The 24,070-nt window shown below is 40.2% G+C and overlaps 1 protein-coding gene across 1 annotated transcript in view; it reads right to left on the minus strand.

Moving 5' to 3' along the window:
* The window catches only part of LOC309393801 (uncharacterized protein), a gene marked incomplete at both ends in the record, with an annotated part of 310,121 nt that overhangs the window by 55,075 nt on the left and 230,976 nt on the right, over nt 1–24,070 (minus strand). The window contains 2 exons of the mRNA XM_081956297.1: nt 13,560–13,701; nt 19,527–19,703. Of these exons, the coding sequence (XP_081812423.1) occupies nt 13,560–13,701; nt 19,527–19,703 (319 nt within the window). The remainder of the gene's footprint in view (nt 1–13,559; nt 13,702–19,526; nt 19,704–24,070) is intronic.

Consider the following 24,070-nt stretch of genomic DNA (forward strand, 5'->3'; position numbering starts at 1 on the left):
GTAGAGAGGAGTGGCATCTCCCCTCTCTGACTAGGAAAGCCTGACGTCAGGGAGCAGCTGCAGCAAACATGGCTGCCATGAAGCCGAAGACAGCCTGAAAACCTAAGATTGTGCAGGAGTAGAGAAAGTGAGTGGCTTGTGAACCGGGTAAGAGAACATGTTTTTTATTGAAAAGCGACCCCAAGAAATTCAAGGGGGAAGCAATATTGGAATTATTGGTTAGTGGTGGAATAAGGACTTTTTAAAAATCAGAATATTTAGGAAGTTATTTTTTTAAAGAAAACTAAAGAAAAGAAAATTGAACTCTCAAAGAGAAGATGTGGTATTGAAAGGGTATTTTAAAAAATACTGGAAATTGATCCAGAGCTTGCTTTTTTTATTATTATAAACGTTGCCCTCCTATTGGATTTATAATTTAAAATAATTAAAATTGGGCTATCATCATTTCGCAGAGAGGCAGTACCAAGTTGAAGTTGGAGCGCCATCTGCTGCTAAAAGGAGAGCTGTGCAACTTTGGGACCTTTTACATAATTGGATTATAAGTATTACTGGAGACTTATGCAATCCACAAGACCTTTAGCCAAGTGACCCTGAGTATTGTTGAGCAAATAAAAATGATTGGAAGAGGCAGGGACAAACCTGTTAGGTACTGGTGCGATTAAGCACTAGCAATGAACCCCAGGTCGAGGTTATAACAGAGCAACCCTGTAAAGTATACGCAGCGTGCGATAGATAAAGCAACCACACTGAATAATGGATAGTAAAGTAACAAAATAAACTTTACTTTTTGAAGAATATAGCAAAATCCATAAACACAGCCAAAAAGTCATACACAGAAAAAACAGTCCAATACTACCAAGATAACTTGGATACAAGTAGCAAATAACTTACACACAGTAAGTAATAGCAACAGTAGTAACAGTTAGACAGCAGTTATCATACATCAATCAAGAGAGAGAGAGAGAGAGAGAGCAACAACATCAGCTGCAATTTAAATGCTGTAATCTACTAATTAGCAGAGTTCCTCTCTTAAAGATACATAACATGCCTGGTGCAATATATTGTCTACCCAACTTGTTGGTTACACCCTAACATTCACCCCTTTGGGTAGATCAATATATCCACTCACAATGTAAGATGATAACCTTCACATGATGAGGTATGTTTCACTGAACTTTGTGCCTTAGTGAAGTTGTCTGCTAAATTGTCTTCAGTTGAACAATATTCCAACTTTATCAGGCCATCCTTAATGCTTTGTCGAACATTAAGATACCTCAAATCAGTATACTTCGATCTCGTCTTAATAGCTAAACTAGTCGCCATTTTTATTGCTGCCTGATTATCTTCATAAACAGTAAAAGGTTCATTGATACTTAATCCCATATCTATAAGCAACTGCTTATAATATATCAGCTCAGTACATGTCAACGACAAACATGAAAACTCAGCTTCCATTGTGGATAAGCTTATGTGTTTCTGTCGTATCGACTTCCATCCAATCAGTACACCACCTAGCATAAAGGCTATGCCGGAAGTTGACTTCCTATTATCTATAGCAGCTGCAAAATTCGCATCAGCATAAACAGTCAAAACTAAATCCCTATTCGGTTCTAAATATAATGCATAGTGGATAGTTTTCTTCAAATAACGCAGCACACGCTTTGCTGCTTGCCAATGCCTCTCTGAAGGACTATCATTGAATCTAGCCAGTTGGTTCACACTAAATGATATATCTGGTCTAGACCAATTACTTAGGTACATTAGGCTACCTATCAAAGATTGATAGATTCCCTTATCAAAACCAGTACCCTCAGTAACCTCAGGTTTAAACTCCAATGCCATTGGTGTCTTTGCAGTCTTACATAGCTCCATGCTATATTTCTTAAGTAAATGATTAATTTTACCAGCCTGCGACAGCTTAAAACCTTTACTGGTTCTAACCACGTCTAAGCCCAGATAATGCTTAATTTCACCCAAATTCCGGATTTTAAATTTACTCTCTAATTGTGAAACAATGTCAATAGCTTCCTGCTCAGACCTAGTAATAATAGCTATATCGTCCGTGAACAAAAGCAACAACGAGATCAAACCATTTTTCACCCGTTTAAATAAACAAGGATCAGCCAAACCTGGAATAAATCCCATAGCTTTTAGTTCATTTACTATACATCTGTTCCACTCAAAACCGGACTGTTTTAAACCATAAAGGCTCTTTTTAAGTCTCCAACAACCAGTCTGGCCATTAGAATCCACACCTGGTGGCATCTTCATATAAATGGGATGCTGCAATGGAGCATGCAGATACGCTGTTTCAACATCAATATGGGTAACATTACACCGATACTTAGCAGCCCACACCAATGCTGCCCTCAACGTAGAGGCTTTCAAGCTCGGAGCAAAAACCTCATCGTAATCCCTCTCAGTTTGGGAAAACCCTTGAGCAACTAAACGAGCCTTATAAATAGCATTGCCAGCAGCATCGTTTTTAATTTTAAACACCCATCTACAGCCAATTGCACTCTCCCCTGAAGGGAGCCTAGCTTCTTCATAAACCTTCAATTCCTGTAAGGATTTCAACTCCTTCTCAATAGCTGTTTTCCACAATTTCTTTTCCTTTTCAGGATACAGCATTAACTCTGCAAAACTAGAAGGTTCTATGCTAACTTGCAATACTACACTGGCTTGGTATCTGTTGGGTGGATGCCTGTCCCTAGTAGACCTCCTAGGCAATACAGGACTTACAGAATCATCCTGTTCCACCTCACGAGTAGATTCTACATCTACATCTTCCTCCCTTTTCAGAGTAATAGATGGACCATCCTGATTCTCTAACTGCTCATTTGGTGTATCATGATTAACCAAACGATCAACATCTATATCATCACAAACCTTGTGAAACTCTTGTTCTAGCTTCTCCCAACCAACATGTTCTGAAAATTTAGCACTAGCACTGTGCATAATTCTCCGAGTTCCAGGTTCCCAGAACCTAAACGATCTATGATTGGAATTGTACCCAACAAAAACCATCTTCCTAGCTCTGCTTTGATCCTTCCGTCTAGTCTGTGAGGGAATATGCACCCAAGCAGGGACACCAAATGTGTGTAAATAACTCAAATCAGGCTTCCTACCATGCCAAAGAGTATAAGGAATCTTACCAGTAGTTGAGTTAACTACTATGTTCAGAATATGGTTTGCACACATTATAGCCTCACCCCAAAGTTTTTCTGATAAACCAGAATCAACCAGCATAGTTCTGGTCATTGCCTGCAATGATTGACCACGTCTTTCAATAAATGAATTATGTTCTGGCCTGTAGGGGGCAGAAGGCCTATGTTCTATACCAGCATTCTCCAACATTGATGTAAACCTATGATTAGTGAATTCAGACCCATTATCAGTGACTAGGCAAAGTACTTTTTTATCCATCTTACGTTCAACAAACTTTAACCATTTAGTAAAATGTTGGAAAGTTTCTGCCTTTGTTTTCATTACATAACAGAAACCATACCTAGAATAATGGTCCATAATGCTGAGTATATAGCAGGCACCTCCTAAGCTAGGTTTCTTAGGGCCAATTAGGTCTGCAAACACTACATCCAGTGGTTTAGATGTCTTGAATCCTTGAAACCGGTTTGCAGGGGTAACCTTACTTTTAGCCTGGTTACAGGCATTACAGTTAAGATATTTTGAACAAGGTTTCAAATTGATTCCATTAGATAGAATAACAGTTTGACGTACCATTTTAAAATTTACATGGCCTAAACGTCTATGAAGTAGATGTATACAGTTATCATGGGGCTGTTTATTCTTATAACCAGGTTCAGAACTCGCAATATTTAAAGAGTTCTCATGTAGAATAAATAAATTATTCTCCAAATTGGCAATAACACTATTACCTTCCTTTTCAATAATGCATCTATCATTCTTAAATGTTACTGTAAACCCACATTTCACAAGGTCTTTTACAGATAATAGGTTAAATTTCATTTTAGGTACATATAACATTTCCAATTTTTCATTAATACATGGACAATACGCTGTACCTTCACCTGAAGCCTTAATTTTCCAACCATTTGCTAAGGAAATGTGCTGTTTGCTAGCCTTCATAGTAACAAACCTTTCTTTAACCTTAGTTATAGAATGGGATGCGCCACTGTCAACCACCCAGAAACTATGGTTTACAGCCTTATCTACCTTAGCTACAGTTACAGTAACATTGTTGCTTTTTCTTTTACTATTAGCAACACTCCTTTTCTTGCTATTTTTACAGTTCTTAGCAATATGCCCCTTACCACCACAAGAATAACATTTCTTAACAAAATTTACAGTTGAAAACTGTGTTTCTTCTTGTGATTGATTGTCTCTGAACTGAACTCTATCCTCTCTTCGTCTGGACTCTTCAAGCAATCTCCCGGTAACCTCAGATAATGTCAGTTCATCTCGTGAAAGAACTTCCAATGAGGAAACAAAAGAGTCGTAGCTTTCATCAAGCGATGATAGCATAATATACACCTGTTGAAGCTCAGAAAAAATTAACTCTTTTTCTTGCAAATCCTGCAAAGTTTTCTTCATGAAGTCTAAATGAGCCAACATATCACCACCTTTTTGCAAACGGGCTCTAAACAGTTTCCGTGTGAGATAAATATGAGCACCCACACTGTCCCGAACATAAATTCTCCGCAATGTGTTCCAACACCTAGCAGCAGACTCTTCGCCACGAATATGGACCAGTTGCTGGTCATTCAGTGTTAGTCCAATAATGCAGAGAGCTCTCTCATTGTCCCTGTTAAACTGCGCAATCTTCTTCGCATCCTCATTATCAGCAGGATCCCAATCTGTAACATCTGGTGGGTTCTGAACCACAAACCACAGTCCTTCTTTATGCAGAAGTAGGGAACACTTCAAGGACCAGGAAACATAGTTGGTTCCATCAAACCGGGTAATCATGGAGAGTGCAGCAGACTGTTCTTGTGCCATATTCACAAAAATAAACTATCCAAAAAGTGGTGCTTAAAAAAAAAAATTATGGTTAAGGCAGGGCGTCTGGGCCCATAACCAATGTTAGGTACTGGTGCGATTAAGCACTAGCAATGAACCCCAGGTCGAGATTATAACAGAGCAACCCTGTAAAGTATACGCAGCGTGCGATAGATAAAGCAACCACACTGAATAATGGATAGTAAAGTAACAAAATAAACTTTACTTTTTGAAGAATATAGCAAAATCCATAAACACAGCCAAAAAGTCATACACAGAAAAAACAGTCCAATACTACCAAGATAACTTGGATACAAGTAGCAAATAACTTACACACAGTAAGTAATAGCAACAGTAGTAACAGTTAGACAGCAGTTATCATACATCAATCAAGAGAGAGAGAGAGAGAGCAACAACATCAGCTGCAATTTAAATGCTGTAATCTACTAATTAGCAGAGTTCCTCTCTTAAAGATACATAACATGCCTGGTGCAATATATTGTCTACCCAACTTGTTGGTTACACCCTAACAAAACCCCTGGTTTCTTTTCTTAAATTGGATTGATTGTAAAATGGAAGCAGGTAGAGACAAGGAAATGGAACTGATGTACCAAGACATTAAGGATTTTATACAAGAACAACACAAGGAGATGAAGGAGATATTTGGCTGTATAGATCAAAAATTGGAAAATATAACACAAGGAACAACAAGAACAGGACAATGAGGGAAGAACGGAATCACTAGAAAGAGCGGAGGAGACAGCAGAATCAGGAAATCAACAAGAAGAAGACAACAAGAAGAAGATGTTCGTACAATTGATGGTGAATAAGGGATTAGAACAGAATGAAAATATTCTAAAAGCTGTGCAAAGGAAATGGGAGAAACAGGAAGACAGCTGGAGAGAAGAAAAAGGAGTTAGAACAGGTAGCCATAGAACTAGAGAGTGGAGAAAAAGGGCGAAGGGAGAGAAAACCACAGTAGAGGGCATAGTTATAATACAACTAGGTGAAATAAAGGAATTAAAAGAAGTGTATGGGAGACACCCCCCCCCCAAAAAAAGAAGATTAAAAGTTTGGATGAGAGTGGAAGATGTGGGATAAAGGAAAAGAAAAGGAAGGTAAAGCATCTTATAAAAGTATTTTAATAATGTATATGATTATTAGAACTATATAAGTTGGAAAACTGCTTTGTACGTAGTGTACGAGATGAAAAACATTTGTGAATATATATTAGTACGGTAGTAATGTAATGTGTATTATTATTATTATTATTATTATTATTATTATTATTATTATTATTATTATTTATATTATATAGGTTGAAAAATAGTTTGTAAATTAGATAAATAGAATTTGTATGGCAATTATTAAATATGTATAAAATGTGATTCACAGTGAAAAGATGGGATTAAGTAATTTGAGATTAGACGAAGAAAGAACATATTACAATGAAAACAAGAGTGTTAATAGCAGAATCATAAGAATTGAAGGGTTGGGAAAATATTAAATATGTAAAAATGTGATTAACAACAAATATACTTTAAATGCTTGAAAGTTCATGATTGATGTTAGAAGTACATATTGAAATATTGAATAATGAAAAAAGGAAGGATCACGTCTTTGAATATTAGAATGGTAGGGGAAGGGGGGAAAATAGAGATAGAAATAGGAGGAGTAAAATAGTAAAAACAGATGTTAAGATGATAGAATATATGGCAGAACTATATGAAGGTTAGATTGAAGGATAATTATAGAAATTATGTGTTAGTAAAACTAAAAATGAAAATGAAATGTAATTATTAGGAATAATACTGTTATCTTTATTTGTATTGAAGTGCATGACACCCAGGAATCAAACCATTCATGCAATGAGATGTAGAAAAATAAAAAATAAAAAAACTTTATAAATTAAAAAAAAAGTTTGCTATGCTTCCCAAATCGATTTTCCACGGTTACTTTGACAGTTCCTGAACTGAGAACCTCTACCCAATTCTATCCATATATTGTTTTTCCTTCCATGTTGGACTACTGCAATACAGCCTGAACATGTTTCTCACCTTTGGAATGTGGTAGCCCCTCATCGTCATATCCCTTGTGCTTTGCCTGACAATCCCAGCTAGCAAGACATATTTTACACGCTGCATTTCATGAATCACGGCATTGGTGTAAGGCAACTTCTTTTGATCCTGATAGGAAATTGACCCTGAGAAGCCGAACACATCTTCAATCTCCTTCTGGACTTTCTCTAGAAAAAAATAATAATGGAAATAGAAGTGACATATTCAGTATTGTGTTTCATTTATTTATTTCCAAATTTTAATCCTCAATAGAAGTTCAGGAGATAGAATAGCATTTAGGACATTAAATGTAAACATTTAATGGAATCATACATCTAGGAGGGACTTTGGAGATCTTCTAGTCCAACCCCTGCTTAAGGCAGGAGCCTTCTAGCATCCCATTGAAAAACCCCAGTGATGGAGTACCCACAACTTAATTGCTCTCCCTGTCCAGAAATTTCTCCTTACTGCGAGGTTGGCTCTCTTTTAGATAAGCTTCTATATATTACTTCTTGTCCCTCTGGTGCCCTAGAGAATTACTCAATCCTCTCTACTTGTTAATAGCCTCTCACGTACTGGAAGAGAGTTATCATGTCCCCTCAATACTTCCCTTCAATGGGATAGGCATAGCTAGCTCCAGGGGTGGGATTCAAAAATTTTAGCAACCGTTTCATCCACACCGGTCCAAATCGGCTGAATCTCACCCCTGCCTAGCTCCCTCAACTATTTGTCATTCAATTTAGACTCCAGATCCTTTATCATTTTTGTTGCTCTTCTCTGCACACTTCCCAGGGCCTCAGGATCTTTTTTGTTTCATGGTGACCAGAACTGGATACACTGTTCTAAGTGTGGTGTCACTACTTCAGTGTAAAGTAGAACTACCAGGCCATCTGCCACCTTGTGTTTTCTTGTGCCTCACTACTATGCAATGACACTCTGTTACGAATGCTTGGGAAGGTGGTTGGAAGGGGGAATGCTTGGGGGGAAATGAAAATAACTTCTTCTTTTTTAATAAAAAAGTTTTTATTTTAAACAAACATAAAACAAACAAACATAAACACACACAAACCATAAAAAACCATTCTCCAATTACCTACAATATCTCGATTGGTAACAAAGCTTTTGTGCTTCCTCACAATAGTGTTGCAATTTGCAATTTACATAAAATCTCATATCATCAATCTAATATATACGTATACAATTATTATGATTATTAAACATTCATTTGACTATAACTATTATTACATCCTTTTTTATGTAAAATATTCTAAATTTAAAATAAATTTATATTATGGCATTTCATTACATCATCCTGAGATCATCCAATAATATTACATCATTACATTATATTCTACATAAAATTGTTTATCTTTAATAACAAAGCTTTGAAGCATTCTCTCCATAGTCCTCACTTACAATTGGTATAACATTTCATATTATCAATCTAGTATATGTATATATATATATGCATTATTATCACTGTTAATCATTTATTTGACTATAACCATTATTACTTTATTTTGTACATAATACTCTAAATTTAACTAAATTTAACTTAACTTTTATTGTGACATTTGATTACATCAACCTGTATCCTTCCAGTAATAGTGCAATCTTATATCCATCTGTTCCTTCCATCAGCTTGCCTTTGGTTATCACCAATGCTTCTGCCAAAAAATTTCTCATTACTTCTGCCAGATATTCTCCCTTTTCTTCTTCTATGTTTTGAAGTCTGAGTTCCAGTCCATCAATCTCCTCTTTCCATATTCCACTCCTCTCATTTCCAACCACACTTAATTTGCTGTCAATATCAACAATTTTCTTATCTTTTTGTTCATCTTTTTCTTCAATTTTTTGAACTCTGGCCTCAAGTTTCATCATTGTTTGGTAGGTATTCTCAATGCTTCCCTCTATTTTTTATGTTCTTTGTTCTATATTCTCCATTCTCTTTTCAATGCACTGAATTTCTAACATAATCATTTGCAATGTCAATTCCTTTTCTTTTTCATGCTGTGCCATTTTTCCAAATTGTGAACACTGCCACTATAACATCCAAGGCTTTTTTGTTTCCAAACAAGTTCACTATAATCTTTCAAGTCAGGGCTTTCTTTTCACTCCAGTCCCATTACTGATAGTACTCCAGAAGAGCACCTGCATAAACAATGTGTTCTCTTCCCACTATCACTTTCAATAAACAAACTCAAAAGCCTTGAAATATAAGTAAAATGTTCAAGAAAAAATAGGGAAAACAATGTTTCCAAGCCTCCAGCCTCTAAGTGGCAGTGTTACTTCTTTTTCCTCTGCTTTTACTCCTCTCCAAACTTTAAAAAAAATATCAAAAAGAAACAGTCCAATCGAGTGTTGAAAAAAGAAAAGAAATTCTTAATCCATAAGTATGAAGAAAAAGGAAAAATAGATGAAGAAAATAAAGAAAAAAAGTCCAGTCCATTTTAAAAAGTAAGAGGCATTTGTAAAAGATTCCATCCATAAAAAAGAAAAATTAAAGAAAGATAACACACTAAGTTTGATTCAGGCTTAATCTTGCCGCTTACTCTCTTCTGTCTTCAATTTTAATTTTACTTTTGATCTTTTTGGGTGTTCTCTTCTCGAATAAAAAAATTATCTCACCAATTCGACACACTTTCTCTCCCGCTTTCCTTCCATTCAGGAGCTGTCCCAACTTCAGCAGCTTCAATGGCTGCTTCACTGTGGCCAGAAAAAAGAGCTTCTCCTGGATCAATCAGGGACTTTGTGATGTCCCTGAGATCAGCAGGATGTGCCCTTCTCTATCACCATCTCTACAGGACAGTTTAAGTCCAAAAGGACCATCCAGCAGCAGAGATATTGACAGTGATCTTGGAGCTCTAAGATCACACATCGTATTGTCACGATGTCAGCCCTGCCTCCATGAAAATAACTTCTGCATCTTCCCAAGATGCTGTCTCAAGGCAACCCAGCTGGGAAAATAAGGCAGCTGCATACCAATGTACGCTTGAACTGACCATTCTGGAAACATCTTGCATGAACTTGGTTGGTCATGGAGGATTATAGGAGGCAGGTAAGGGAGGGAAAAATTGAACTTGGGGATTTTGGCAGAAGATTCTCAGTTCTGACTATGTGTCAAGCCGGCCCCCCTCAGTAACCAAGAAAGAAACCCCTTAACTCCATTTTGAAGAATTAAGAGTACATTTACTGGTTATGAAAAGATAGTAGCTAAGCTAAGGTTCAGCGATGGTAATATTGGAAAGCCTCCCATCTCCTTCAGGGGGTTTAGTGGATCAGATGCACAACCACCCTTTCTTCCAATTGATGTGTGGGTTCCATTTACTCAACCAGACCCATCTAGCTGGCAAAAAACAATGGGCACTTTCAAAGTTCTCAGTTTCAAGCCCATTTTTTCCACCACTTCCGCGCTAACAATTCAACATGTGCATCCTGAGTCTAAAAGGGCCAGCATTTTTGCTTGGCCACCAGTAGAAGGCACTTTAAGTTCTACTGGGATGGTCATGGGGCCCAATCGGGAACTTACCAGACGGTCGTCATCAGATTCGGTTTCACTTTCCCCCGATGAGGAGGATGGTTCTTCTTCCCTCGGGATGGGAGGGAATTGTGCAACAGGTTCCACCCCTTTCATGCGGTGTCCCTTCTCTTCCCGGGTTGTTTGTCTGGCTTCCTCTCCCCCCTGCAGAGGGCTTTGGGCCAATCTTGGAGTGGCAATTTGCTGCCCAGTACCTCTCCTTTCCACAACAGAAGCACATGGTAGAACGGGGCTTGCTTGTAGACCAAATTTTTCCTCCTTTCAGAGTTCCTTTGGGGGGGGGTTGGGGGGTAGCTTTCTCTTTCTCACTGTCTTCACGGTACTTGTCTCTGGCTAGATAGATCTCCACGTCTGCTGCCAATTCGTACCAGCGTTGCAAGTTAGGGGAGGGGGCTGTTTATACAGTTTTGGTATATATCTTTCTTTAAACCATCCATAAAGCCATCCAATAAAGCTTCTTCTGACCATTCCAGCATATAAACAGACAATTCATGAAACTCTTGTGTGTAATCAGCCACTGGGCTCTTCCCCTGGGTAAGGGTTTTCATTCTTGTTCTGGCCTTCCACTCCGTGAGCGGGTCATCAAAGCATTTCCTCAGGGTGGCCATAAACCTATTATAGTCTCTCAGCAGTGGGGAGTTATCGTTGTGCAGGGCAACCATCCATGCCGCTGCCTTGTTCTCCAGTACCATGGTAATCACTCTTACCTTGGCTTCTTCTGTGGGGAGATCCTCTCCGAACTGTTGCATGAAATTCCAGACTTGGACCAGGAAAAATCCTAGTTCCTTTGGGTCACCTTCAAATTTCACACCAAGCGGAGGAAATTTTGCCATCCGGTATCTACGGGGGGGGGGGCTCCTCCTCTTAGAAGGGCTCTCGAGGCTGCTGTTGCCAGGGTTTCCCCATCCTGATGAGCTCCACTGTCTGCCCCCAGGGCCTCCCTTGGGCAGAACAGGGCTTCTGCAAGTCTCTCCTCCTGGGTCTGGGAGATCAGCTTCTCTTTCGGGACCGCTCTCACATAAACATTGCCTCTCCCAAGCCTCTTGAAAGAGTTTCATAGCCTGGGACATCATGAGGTTCTCCTCGTTGGTGTCCTGCCAAGCAGCTGCCAGCTGCCGATGTCGCCTTGTGGTAACTCCATCCAGAATTTCCTCAGGGTCATACTTCTGCCCACTCCCAATGACCACCTGGGGTGGATGGATTGTTCCTCCAAATTCAGATCCGCCATCCACTCTGTCTCCAAGGGACACAAGGATGCAGCTGCCCTCATGTCATCCTCCTGGTCGCTGCCTGGGTAAGACATTCCTCTGAAGGTTTTGGTTTTATTTACACTCCCCTTGGAAGGTGTTAGCTCCGGGATGAGTGCGAAAGTGAGATCTTGCTTAATGTCAAGCCAGCCTCCCTCAGTAACCAAGAAAGAAATCACTTAACTCCATTTTGCAGAATTAAGAGTACTTTTACTGGTTATTAAAAGATAGTAGCTAAGCAAAGCAAGATCTGAGGCAAAAGCATGCGGAATCATACATATCAATATGTGACCAACCCCCTCCCCCTGGCAACCTTCATCCCAGTGTCCAATCTGTAAATCCATTAGGTGTCATGTGAGTTCCATCTTCAAGGAGCATCATCAGGTAGGTATGCGGACGGTTGGCCTTGACCGACACGAAGCGATAATCTCCAGCATGCGTAGTAGATGGTATGACCAAAACTCCCACTTTACAATCTCTCCTGTACTAAAACTTCCCCTCCCTAATACCAGCCCCCCCCTCCCCGTTTCAATGGCAGCCGAAAGCAAAAAGCGAAACAGAGGCTGACACTACGCATTATGGCAATATACTTGACATCTAATAAGACTACACCTTTCTCAGCAAATACAACCAAAAATCACTTCTATTTAGAGGTTTAAGTGGTGGCAGGTCTGACATATCACTCCTTGTCTTGAGGCTATCACCTTTATTGATCCAATTTAGGATTGCATGGCTTTTTTGGCAGCTGCAGCACACTACTTCCTCATACTTTAGTAGTGGTCCACTAACCTACATCCCTCTCACAGTTACTCTTGCATCACTTTTGTCACAAAGGAAGGAGATGCAAAATTCAATATCATGGGGAAATGGATGTTACCTCATCCCATGGTGTAGGATGATCTCACCCGGAGTTTTTGTCAACACACTAAAAAGGAGTGGAGAGTACAGAGACCTATAGCACAAAAGGAGCATCTGTGGGCTGGACTTCTCACCCTGTATCACCACCGCCCAGCCCCAATTCTTGCAGCAGACCCAAAGGAAGCCATGGTTGAGGGTATCAAAATCCACTGAGAGTCAAGAGGAGCAAGGAAGGATGTACTAAACCATCCCGCTCTCCACAGAGATCATCTACAAGTACAACTAATGCTATTTCTGTCCCACAACCAGACTTGAAGCCTGACTGAAAGGGATCCAGATAATCTGTTTCATTTGAAGCTGCAGTATAAGTACTTTTTCATCCACAACGCTCCCATCTCTTCACTTCATGGTAGGGAGCCTCACATTGTACATCGCTTCATGCCTGCCATCTTGGTTTATTTCCTGTATTCATTATTTTACTGCAGGGCTGTCAAACTCAGGGCCCACGGCCCAGAGGTATCACGTGCTGGCACCCCTCCCACACCTGGTTTAGCGAAGGGAGAAAAAAGACCCAATATGTCACGTGGTGCTGTCATGACAACCGAAGTTTGACATCACTATCCTACTGTAATTTGATCTTCTATATGCAATTTAAGATGAAAACAATCAACATGTCTAAAATATTTGGTAAATTTCTGCATTTAAAGTGTATTGAATGTTTGAGATTTGTCTACCATTTAGTTCCACACTCAATATTTTATTGGTCAAAGAAGAATCTCTGGATGTCCATTCCTGGCTTTTCAGTTCAATCATTCAGTATTTTAAATAATTTCTATGTGTTTTAGAACCAGAGAGTGATCCTTGTTTCCATGTCTGTCTCACCTTGGATGGCAGGATGATTGGTCAAGAGTAGCAGAGCCCACATCAGAGTAGCGAAGGTTGTGTCTGATCCAGCAACAAAAATATCCAAAATACACTGAATCAAGTTCTCTTCATTGTAGGTAGAGTCGGGGTCATTCCTGCTCTGAAGATCAAAATGAAAAATGACAATAAATTATCTGCAACCATTATGTGGTTATTTTTGCCTCCGTGGGGATTAATATTATAACTTTTAAACATTCTAGTCATGAGAATAAACATTTCTTTCTCCCCAGGGGTGGGTTTCTGCCCATTCTAACCACTTCGGTAGAAAAGGTTCCAGAAATCTACCGAACTGCTTAGAAGAGGTTCATCATGGAGCGCCTGCCCGGCCCCCTTGCTCACTTCCCCCACCTGTTCCATCGCCACTTGCTGGCAGTAGCTTGTGCGGTGTGGCCAGCCTCCTAGGACCTCCCTGAACTTCCTTAGGAGGCGTGGTCACCAGCAAAGTATGGGGGCATTCCAGGGCGTCCCCCCCACCGGTTTCCCACCTCCCTTTACGGCAAAGTTTACCAAGGTGTGGTTTTCCTCCCATCCCTTGTGCCTGGCTCCCGCTGAGCTCCAGTAAGGAGGAGAAGAGCATTGGGGAGTGAAGAGAAAGAGAGGGAGGAGGAGGAGATGTGCACGGGGCCATGCCAGCTGGCCAACCAGCAACCAGCGGAGGCAGGAAGGTTCCATTCAGAGGGGAACTGCTCCAGCCTCTCTCTCTCTCTCTCTCTCTCTCTCTCACTCTCTCTCTCTCTCACTCACTCACACACACAAACACACACACACACACACACTTCACACTCTTCTCCGCATGCTCCTCGCGACTCCAATAGATGTCCAGAAGTGGCTTTTGGGGCTAATGGGCTTGGGTTTCCAGCCCAACAGCCACTGCTGCTTCTGGACATCTATTGCAGTTGCAAGAAGCCGAGGATAGTGCGGAGAAGAGCGTGAAGTTTCTTGGCGCTACGGGAAGCCACAAAAGCAGCTGGGAGAGGCGCACGCCTTGCTTTAGCCTCCCTAGACTTCGCAGCAGCAGTCCCAAGCCTGCCGACCTTGGTGTTTTTCACATCACGACCCGATGTGAAAAATGCTGAGATCGGTGCACTTGGTACTGCTGCTGCGATGTCCAGGGAGATTAAACCAAGCCGCGCACCTCTCCCAGCCGCTTTCGCAGCTTCCCAAAGCGCCAAGAACCTTCACGCTCTCCTCGGCTCCTCGCAACTGCAATAAACATCCAGAAGCAGCGGGGCTGTGAGGCTGGAAACCCAAGCCCCATCAGCCCCAAAAGCCGCTTCTGGACATCTATTGCAGCCATGAGGAGCCGAACGTTTGTGAGTGTGGGGGGGGGGAGGCTGGAGCAGTTCCGCTCTGAATGGAGGGAGAGGAAAAAAGTTGGGATTCTCCCTGCTGCAGCCTTTAAATGGCAGAGAGAAGCTGAACTCGCCCCCCCCCCAAGCTGTGGCTCCCTTTATGCCCCCCCTGGCTCTCTCCCTCCCCAGGGTCGAAGCACCTGAAAGGGACAGGCAGGCTGCCACAGCTCCACTGAGAAGACATTTCTGAGAAGAGAAATTTGTCCGGTCCAGCTGCACCTGAGCTGGGAGACAGCAAGTGCAGGTGAGCCGTGCAGTTGCTCCAATCGCACGGGCGCTCCACCAGCTCGGATGCAGCCAGAACTGAGAAGTTTCTCTTCTCAGAAATGTCTTCTCAGTGAAGCTGTGGCAGCCTGCCTGTTCTTTTCAGGTTCTTCGACCCCCGGAAGGGAGGGGGCCAGGGGGAGCATAAAGGGAGGGAGAGGAAAAAAGTTGGGATTCTCCCTGCTGCAGCCTTTAAATGGCAGAAAGAAGCCAACCCCCCCCCCCCACACACACACACAATTCATAGAGGAGTTGTTGCTCCCTTTATGTGGATGTAATGTGATATTTTGCAAGGACTGGAAAATCTCTCATGCAGTCTCTGAACAAGAAAAATGTATTTGCATGTTAATGGGGGAAACAGGTGGGCTAATTATAATCTTAAACTATTTTTGGCTTACTATACAGATAATTTAGTGCAAAGCCGTGCACAACAGTATTTGATTCTGTGGCTTTATCTTCCCTGGTTGGTTTTGGGGAGAGCTATGGAAAGCTAAAACAAATGCTGTGTAGCAAGGAAGTGTGAAACATTCCTTTTGATTCATTGGAGAATTAAAACCAAACTTTATTTCAAAGGAGAGAAGTTTCATATCATGCAACTTTCATCAAAACTGTTTCACATGTCCTTAAATCTTGGGGGTGGGGGGTGGGGAAGAATTGTGAACATCTAGGAAGTAGGGTAGTAGTGGCAAATATCTTAGAATAATATTGTGATGCAACTATTATAAATTGTTCAGCAATAATTTAACTAAAGGAATTGTGCATACTATGTATAAATTGTTACTACTTAGCAGGAAGTCTAATATTTTTTTCTTTGCATTTTCCCATTTGGCTGAGTTTCTCAGTACTCCGAAATATTATTCTTTTTTATTGGAGATATATTTATTGAGTTTCAGTCTCCCATCAGTTAAGAATGGGTGGAAACTAATCAAGGAGAGAAGCAACTTAGAAGCATGCCAACCTTGGCGTTTTTCGCATCGGGGCGTGCTGCAAGAGAGAGTTAAGACCTTTTCCAGATTGCTGGTGATGGAGGTGCAGGCCCATGCTCAGCAAAGCAAGTCCAGGGAAGTCCTTTGCACCGGCCAGAAAAGGTCTTCACTCCCTCCCTCTTTCAGCACGCCCCTCTGCCAAAAATGTCGAGATCGGCTCACTTGGGGCTGCTGCTGCAATGTCCAGAGAGACTAAACAAAGCCACACGCCTCTCCCAGCCACTTTCGCAGCTTCCCGCTCTCCTTGGCTCCTTGCAACTGCACGCTCTCCACGCTCTCCTTGGCTCCTCGCAACTGCAATAGATGTCCAGAAGCGGTGGGGATGTAGGGCTGGAAACCCAAGCCCCATTAGCCCCAAATGCCACTTCTGGACATATATTGCAGTTGCGAGGAGCCAAACATGTGTGTGTGTGTGTGTGTGTGTGTGTGTGTGTTTGTGTGTGTGAGTGAGTGAGAGAGAGAGAGAGTGAGAGAGAGAGAGAGAGAGAGAGAGAGAGAGAGAGGCTGGAGCAGTTCCCCTCTGAATGGAGGGAGAGGAAAAAAGTTGGGATTCTCCCTGCTGCAGCCTTTAAATGACAGAGAGAAGCTGAACTCCCCCCTCCCCATTCACAGAGGAGGTATGGCTCCCTTTATGCCTCTCCCGGCTCCCTCCCTCCCAGGGGTGGAAGCGCCTGAAAGGGACAGGCAGGCTGCCGCAGCTCCACTGAGAAGACATTTCTGAGAAGAGAAATTTCTCCGGTCCAGCTGCACCCGAGCTGGTGGAGCACCCACAACCGCCCGCCCATCATGAGGGAGACAGCCAGTGCAGGAGAGCCGCACAGTTGCTCCAATCGCACGGGAGCTCCACCAGCTCAGATGCAGCTGGACCTGAGAAGTTTCTCTTCTCAGAAATGTCTTCTCAGTGAAGCTATGGCAGCCTGCCTGTCCCTTTCAGGTTCTTCGACCCCCGGGAGGGAGGGGGGCAGGGGGAGCATAAAGGGAGCCACAGCTCCTCTATGAATGGAGGGAGAGGAAAAAAGTTGGGCTTCTCCCTGCTGCAGCCTTTAAATGGCAGAAAGAAGCCAAACTCTCCCCCCCCCCATTCATAGAGGAGTTGTTGCTCTCTTTATGTGGATGTAATGTGATATTTTGCAAGGACTGGAAAATCTCTCATGCAGTCTCTGAACAAGAACAATGCTTTTGCATGTTAATGGGGGAAACAGGTGGGCTAATTATAATCTTAAACTATTTTTGGCTTACTATACAGATAATTTAGTGCAAAGCCATGCACAACAGTATTTGATTCTGTGGTTTTATCTTCCCTGGTTGGTTTTGGGGAGAGCTATGGAAAGCTAAAACAAATGCTGTGTAACAAGGAAGTGTGAAACATTCCTTTTGATTCATTGGAGAATTAAAACCAAACATTATTTCAAAGGAGAGAAGTTTCATATCATGCAACTTTCATCAAAACTGTTTCACATGTCCTTAAATCTTGGGAGGGTGGGGGAAAGAATTGTGAACATCTAGGAAGTAGGGTAGTAGTGGCAAATATCTTAGAATAATATTGTGATGCAACTATTATAAATTGTTCAGCAATAATTTAACTAAAAGAATTGTGCATACTATATATAAATTGTTACTTCTTAGCAGGAACCTAACATTGGCTGTTTCTGCTTCCAAGTGATGCTTTTGAAATCTATTGGAACATATTAGGGATTTCTGCACTGAGAAGCAGAAAGATAGACTCTCGCCTTTATGATGGGCTTTTGAGGCACTGGAAAGCAGTGGGAACTTTTGCTACTTCTAAGTGCTTCCAAATCCAATAAGAAATTGATTATCTTTCCTTGAGCCTCTTTTATCCAGGGACAGGTGCTGAAAAATCCTTCAAAGAAATGGAAACAGTGTTTGTGTGTGTGTGTGTGTTTGGGGGGCATTGTTTCTGTTGTGTAGAATTGGAATATAACATTGGCCCATGATTTTGAGGGTGGAGGGAAGTTGCAGAAGCTGAAATGTGGTTGGGACAGACTGGGGAGTCCTATGTTTTCTCTCTTTTACATTTTCAGACATTATATACAGTATAAAGAGTTAACAGTTGCACCGATTGTACTTTATGTTTGTGTACACAAAACAAAGAACAGGTAGTTCAGCACATGACTGACAAGCCACTCCAAATCAGTCACATGGACGGCAAGGCACTCCCACCCAGACACATGGCCGACAAGCCACTCCCACCCAGTCACATGGCCGACAAGCCACTCCCACAAAGCCGACCACACCTACAGAAGAGGTTTTAAAAAAAATTCAAACCCACCACTGTATCTCCCCCTCCCCACCACAAAGAATTTCCCATATTTAACAAAAGTATGATACTGAAGAGGTACAATATAGCTCTTACTTAGAAGCATCCAGAATTTTGGTTAGGCTAAATTCAGAATGAGAGCTGAATGAAAAAGAATACCTCCAAGGAAAACAAAACTGGTAATGCCTCTTGTTTATACATAGTGATAAGGTGACCAACCGTCCTCCTTTAGGGAGGACAGTCCTTCTTTTGTAAGTTCTGTCATCCCTCGAAAAGTGTCCTCCTATATGTCCTCCTTTTCGATATTTGAAGACTAATCTGTTGCGCGTTATGTGACGTATTTGTATTTGACATGACAATTCGTCAAGATTCAAGAATTTTTATCTAAAGAAATGCTAGACATTAAAATAGACGACAATTGTCTCTTTGAAGAAATTAGAAGACTGAATGTATATTTAAATTCTGAAAAATTAATACAATGGGAAAATCAACATGTTGAAATTGATAAAAGATGGGTGGATATTTTCAGCCATTTCAAAAATGAACATATTCCATGTGAACATTTATTTATACTTGTTCAATTTACGTTGTGCTGCCCTGGAACTAATGCAGCAGTTGAAAGAGTTTTTTTCAATTGCCAATGATTTTTTGACAAGTGAGAAATCGAGATTGAATGTTGATACTCTAGCTGCAGCACTTGCTGTAAAATTCAATATGAAGGATATTTCTTGTTCAGATATTTCCAATATATTGTTAGAAGATGATACATTGACAAAAAATATTAATTCAATGGAAAAGTACTCATTTAAATAATAATTAACAGGCATGTAAGCATAATTACAATATAAAATGTTGCAAATGTTTTTATTATGCATATATCATATTTTAGTGTATTATTGTTGCAATGAATAAAATATTTCTTTACGATATATTTTTCCCAATTTATTTGTCCTCCTTTTCATTGTAAAAAAGTTGGTCACCTTAATAGTGAGGAATGTAATAATTCCTTGCCCATATACAGTATTGAAGTACAATAAATCCATACCTTTTCCATCTGAAGAAGATAGTGATCAATGAAATCTTGTGGCTCATGTAGAGAGTGAAATTCCTTGTGTTTCTCTATTTCCTGCTTTGCAAAGGAAAGGATAAGGTCTCTACAAGCCAGGGCCTTCTTGTGAGGGCCTGGGAGGTGATTCATTACTTGTGAGAACTGATCATACATCTAATAGAAACAGAAGAGGTAATGTTATCTATTTATATCCTACCAGAATAAAAGAAAACTCTCAACAACTCACAGTAATAGCATTTAATAACCAAAGAAAAACAGAAAAGACATGGCAAACATGCATTGTCTCAGATCTCAAAGGTCCTCCAAGAAAAGCTGTTTCCAAATTCTTGTAGAAAGTAGATAATGTTGGAGGCAGATAACTCATTATAAAGTTAAAGATGAATAATTAGAAAGTGAAGAAATCTAAAAGAGACCTAAATAAATAAATAACTTAAGTTAAAATAGTATAGATTAGGTTTCGCATGTCTAGTCATGTTTGACTCCAGGGATGGTGTTCATCTCTATTTCTTAGCCAAGAGAACCATAACGCTGGCATGACTATATGCTAAGGTCCACGGTACACTGTTACTTTTCCAGCAAAGTGGTACCTATTCATCTACTTGCATTTGCAAGCTTTTAGATTGCTACATGGGTAGGAACTGGTAGAGGAATGGGAGCTCACCCCATCACACAGGACTTGGGTTTCAACATTTTAACAAATGTTCTACTGGATATACAGGGCATATAAATGCCTGCTCCAGGTATGATTGAATAGATAGCAGCTTCAATCTCTTGGCCAACTAAATTTAATATAAAGTTTAATATTACATATAATTATGGCAGTGAAGATTGCCTTTGCCCAGAAATGGAAAAACAAATTAATTCCAAACGAAGATGAAATAATAAGAAAGGTTATGGACTGTGCTGAAATGGACAAATTAACAAAAGAAATCCAGAGAAAAGAAGAAACAGAATACTACCAGATATGGGATAAATGGTATAGGTGGATGGAGGAAAGAAACAAGGATCAATGAAGGAAGACAACAAAGCCCATAAATAGTAGTTAAGGAGAATTAACACATATATATGTATCCAAGTGGTTTAAACTTACTAGAGGCAATCAGCCAATATAGCAGACAGAGGAGTAAGATAAGAGGGTTAAGAATAGTGAAATACAAATGAAATATAATGGAAGGGGAAACAATATAAGGTGAGCAATATTGATTGGCAATTACTATTAGAAAGAACAGGAAGCTCCTGTTCGTATTGTATTGTGTAAATGTGGTGTACGTCTAAGTTTTGTGTGTGTGTATTTTACATGTTTGTAAATAAAATAAAAATATATATCATTAAATCATTAAAAAAATAAATTAAAAAAAAAAACACCAGTTCAATTGTTCAAAAACAGTGTGTAGCTGTTAATGCACCAGCCTAGAAACTGTGATTCTCTGAGTTCTAGTCCCAAGTTAAGACCTTAGCCACCTGGGTAACCCTGGACCAGTCGTTCTCTCTCAGCCCTAGAAAGTGAGCAATGACAAACCACTTCCAAAATCTTCACATGGAAACTGCAAAGACTCGTCCAGGGCTCTCATCTGGAGTCATGACTGGCTCAAGGACAGACAAACCTACTGAGGAGAATTGTATATTAGATGATTTCCAAGGCTTCCTCCATGCCTTACATTCTATGGAATTCTTCTTTTTCTTTTTAGTTTAGCTTAAGAGAAAGAAGGACTAGGGGAGACATGATGGCATTGTTCCAATATCTCAGAGGTTGCCACAAAGAAGAGGGAGTCAAACTATTCTCCAAAGCACCTGAGGATAGAACAAGAAGCAATGGGTGGAAACTAATCAAGGAGAGAAGCAACTTAGAACTGAGGAGAAATTTCCTGACAGTGAGAACAATGAATCAGTGGAACAGAAGTTGCCTCCAGAAGTTGTGAATGCCCCAACACTGGAAGTCTTTAAGAAGATGTTGGATAGCCATTTGTCTGGAACGGTATAGGGTTTCCTGCCTAGGCAGGGGGTTGGACTAGAAGACCTCCAAGGTCCCTTCCAACTCTACTATTGTATTGTATTGTATTATTGTATTGTAATAGTTCTATTGTCATTTTATCAATTTCTGAGCATTCGAGTATTTTCCTGATTGTAGTTTCATCTTCATACTTCCATAACATACGGAATAAAATGTACAAGTGGCTAGAAAACGGAAGCCAAGACAGAAAATAGAGAATACAAATATATGGAGATAAAAATAATGAATACTATTATAAGTGTTAATACTATGTTTGTTAAATTATAGGACAAGGTTATAGTGAGAGGAAGGCAATGCAGAAGGGAGAATTATAAAAGCTAAGAAAGAAAGCCGATAGGGAAAGCTGTAAAATTACTGTATATTGTTATGTATGTTCTGTGTTTTGTTTTGTCTTATTATTTCTTTTCTTTGCTGTGCATTCCCTATTGTTTTTAAAGATCAAAACGTTTTTAAAAAATTATTTATTAAAAAAAAGAAAGAAAATACTGGTGGAAAACATAGCTGATTTGGGAAGCTTTGTCTCTTTAGCAGAAATGATGACTCACCAAATGGAAAACATTACCAGTGAATTTCACAATAGTATCAAGGGCTTGAATGAACTTCTGGAAGTTTTCATCTTCTGGATCAAACTGACGTCCAAAACTCAAAGCACAGATGACGTTAGAAACTGCATTTAGCATTGAATTTGAAGGGTCAAAGGGCTGCCCTGCAAATGAAGATGTTGTATAATGAATTTTTAAAGAAAGGGGCTTCTATGGGGATGATGAAGGGAATTGGGACTTATCAATTTTTTAAAAAGAAATGTAAAAAAATACATCTGTTTTTATTTGAAATACTCAAAAATGGAAAAGATTTTTTTCAGACCTTAAGCCATTGTCATTATCCAAAATTACTGACCTTTTGTTTGTCTAAATATCTCCACCAGTCTCTGAGCCACGTCTTCTATCTGGTGCTCAATGCTTTTCTTCCCCAGGCCCAGTTTCCGCAGAGAAGTGGTGGCAATGTGCCGCTGCTGTTTCCAGGCGTGGCCATTGGAAAGAATAAGTCCTGTGGGCATCAGCAGGTAGAGACAAATGTTTCCTGATAACATTCATGTAAAAAAAATACCCCAGGCTAAAATGTTGCCAAATATATCTTGGATTTCTGGCGAGAACACCAAATACCGTATTTTCTGGTGTATAAAATGACTTTGTATTTTCTGGTGTATAAAATGACTAAACATTTGGTGACTGAAATAATAGGCAAGGAGAGCTGGACCAGGGATTAAAAAGGAACAAGTTGAACTTTCTCATGTAGTGGAATTCCATAGGTAATCAAAGCAGCCTTTCCTGCTTTTGGGACCTGCCTGACACAATACAGCTGGAAGGTACAGGTAGGCTTCCACTTACAATAGTTCCTTTAATGACCATTCAAACTTACATCCTCACTAGAAAAAAAATGACTTCTGACCATGTTTTTCAGAGTTACAACCTTTGGAGCATCCCCCATGGTCAGGGGATCAAAATTCAGATGCTTGGCAACTGGTTCAAACTTATGATAGTTGCTGTGTCCCCCCCCACCTCACCCCCGTTAGCAGAAGAAGCCAACCCGACTCATCTGGGGTCCAGTTTGGGGAAGGGGAGTGTTGGAAGAAAAAAAAACACCTAGTCCAGTTCCAAGCTGGGAGAAAGGCGCTGGAAATAAATGGAGGCTGATTGGCTATTTGGTGTGTCTCGGAAGAGGGGTAGTCCTATACGGCCAGTATAGCCCAAACTCTATATTTTAACAGGAAAAGTAGGTGGTCGTCTTATACACCCAGTCGCCTTATATGCTGGAAAATATGGTAAATCAACAAAACATAGTAAGAAAAGTTTAGCTAGCATGTGGCATGTGACATGTTTTCCAGATAGATTTAAGCATGTAGTATAAAAAAGCAAGCAATGTTTTTATTTTTAAAAACAAGTTCAACTTAAGGGACTGGGAAATGACATATTTCAAAGACCAGTTCAAGGTGTAAAATAACTGAGCAAACAAGGTAATAGTTTTACTATGTATCAAGAAATTAAGGAAATATCTAAATGAGTTTATGAAATTGCTGATAGTCCCCATGAAATTGATAAATGTCCAGCATCCTTATATTTTTTCTAAAAAAAGACTGAAAACAATCTTTTGGACATTAGAACATGTATGGCTGATCTTCAGGATGAAATCTTTGAAGGCAGTGTGTCAGAGAAAATACTGCAAAAGCTGACAATTAGCTTCATTGCCACATGGCAGAAAGATTATTTCCTGGGCTTTATTAATAGCACAAGGAAATCAACTATACTATAGAATTTATGAAGTCAGGCTACAAGGTAGAAAAACTCAGGATATATTAAAGTTTGTTGATGTCCTCTTGAGGGAAATATTCTTAGGAAGGTTCATGAACTGGAAGAAATAAATCAGGAAAATACAGAAGCACTGTTTTATCAAGATATTGGTAAGTTACATGATGAAAAAAGGAGCACTTTCTAAACCCCAAGGTTATCTA

The sequence above is a fragment of the Natrix helvetica genome (genome assembly GCF_964273705.1).
Source record: "Natrix helvetica genome assembly, chromosome: 5".
Lineage (NCBI taxonomy): Eukaryota > Metazoa > Chordata > Lepidosauria > Squamata > Natricidae > Natrix > Natrix helvetica.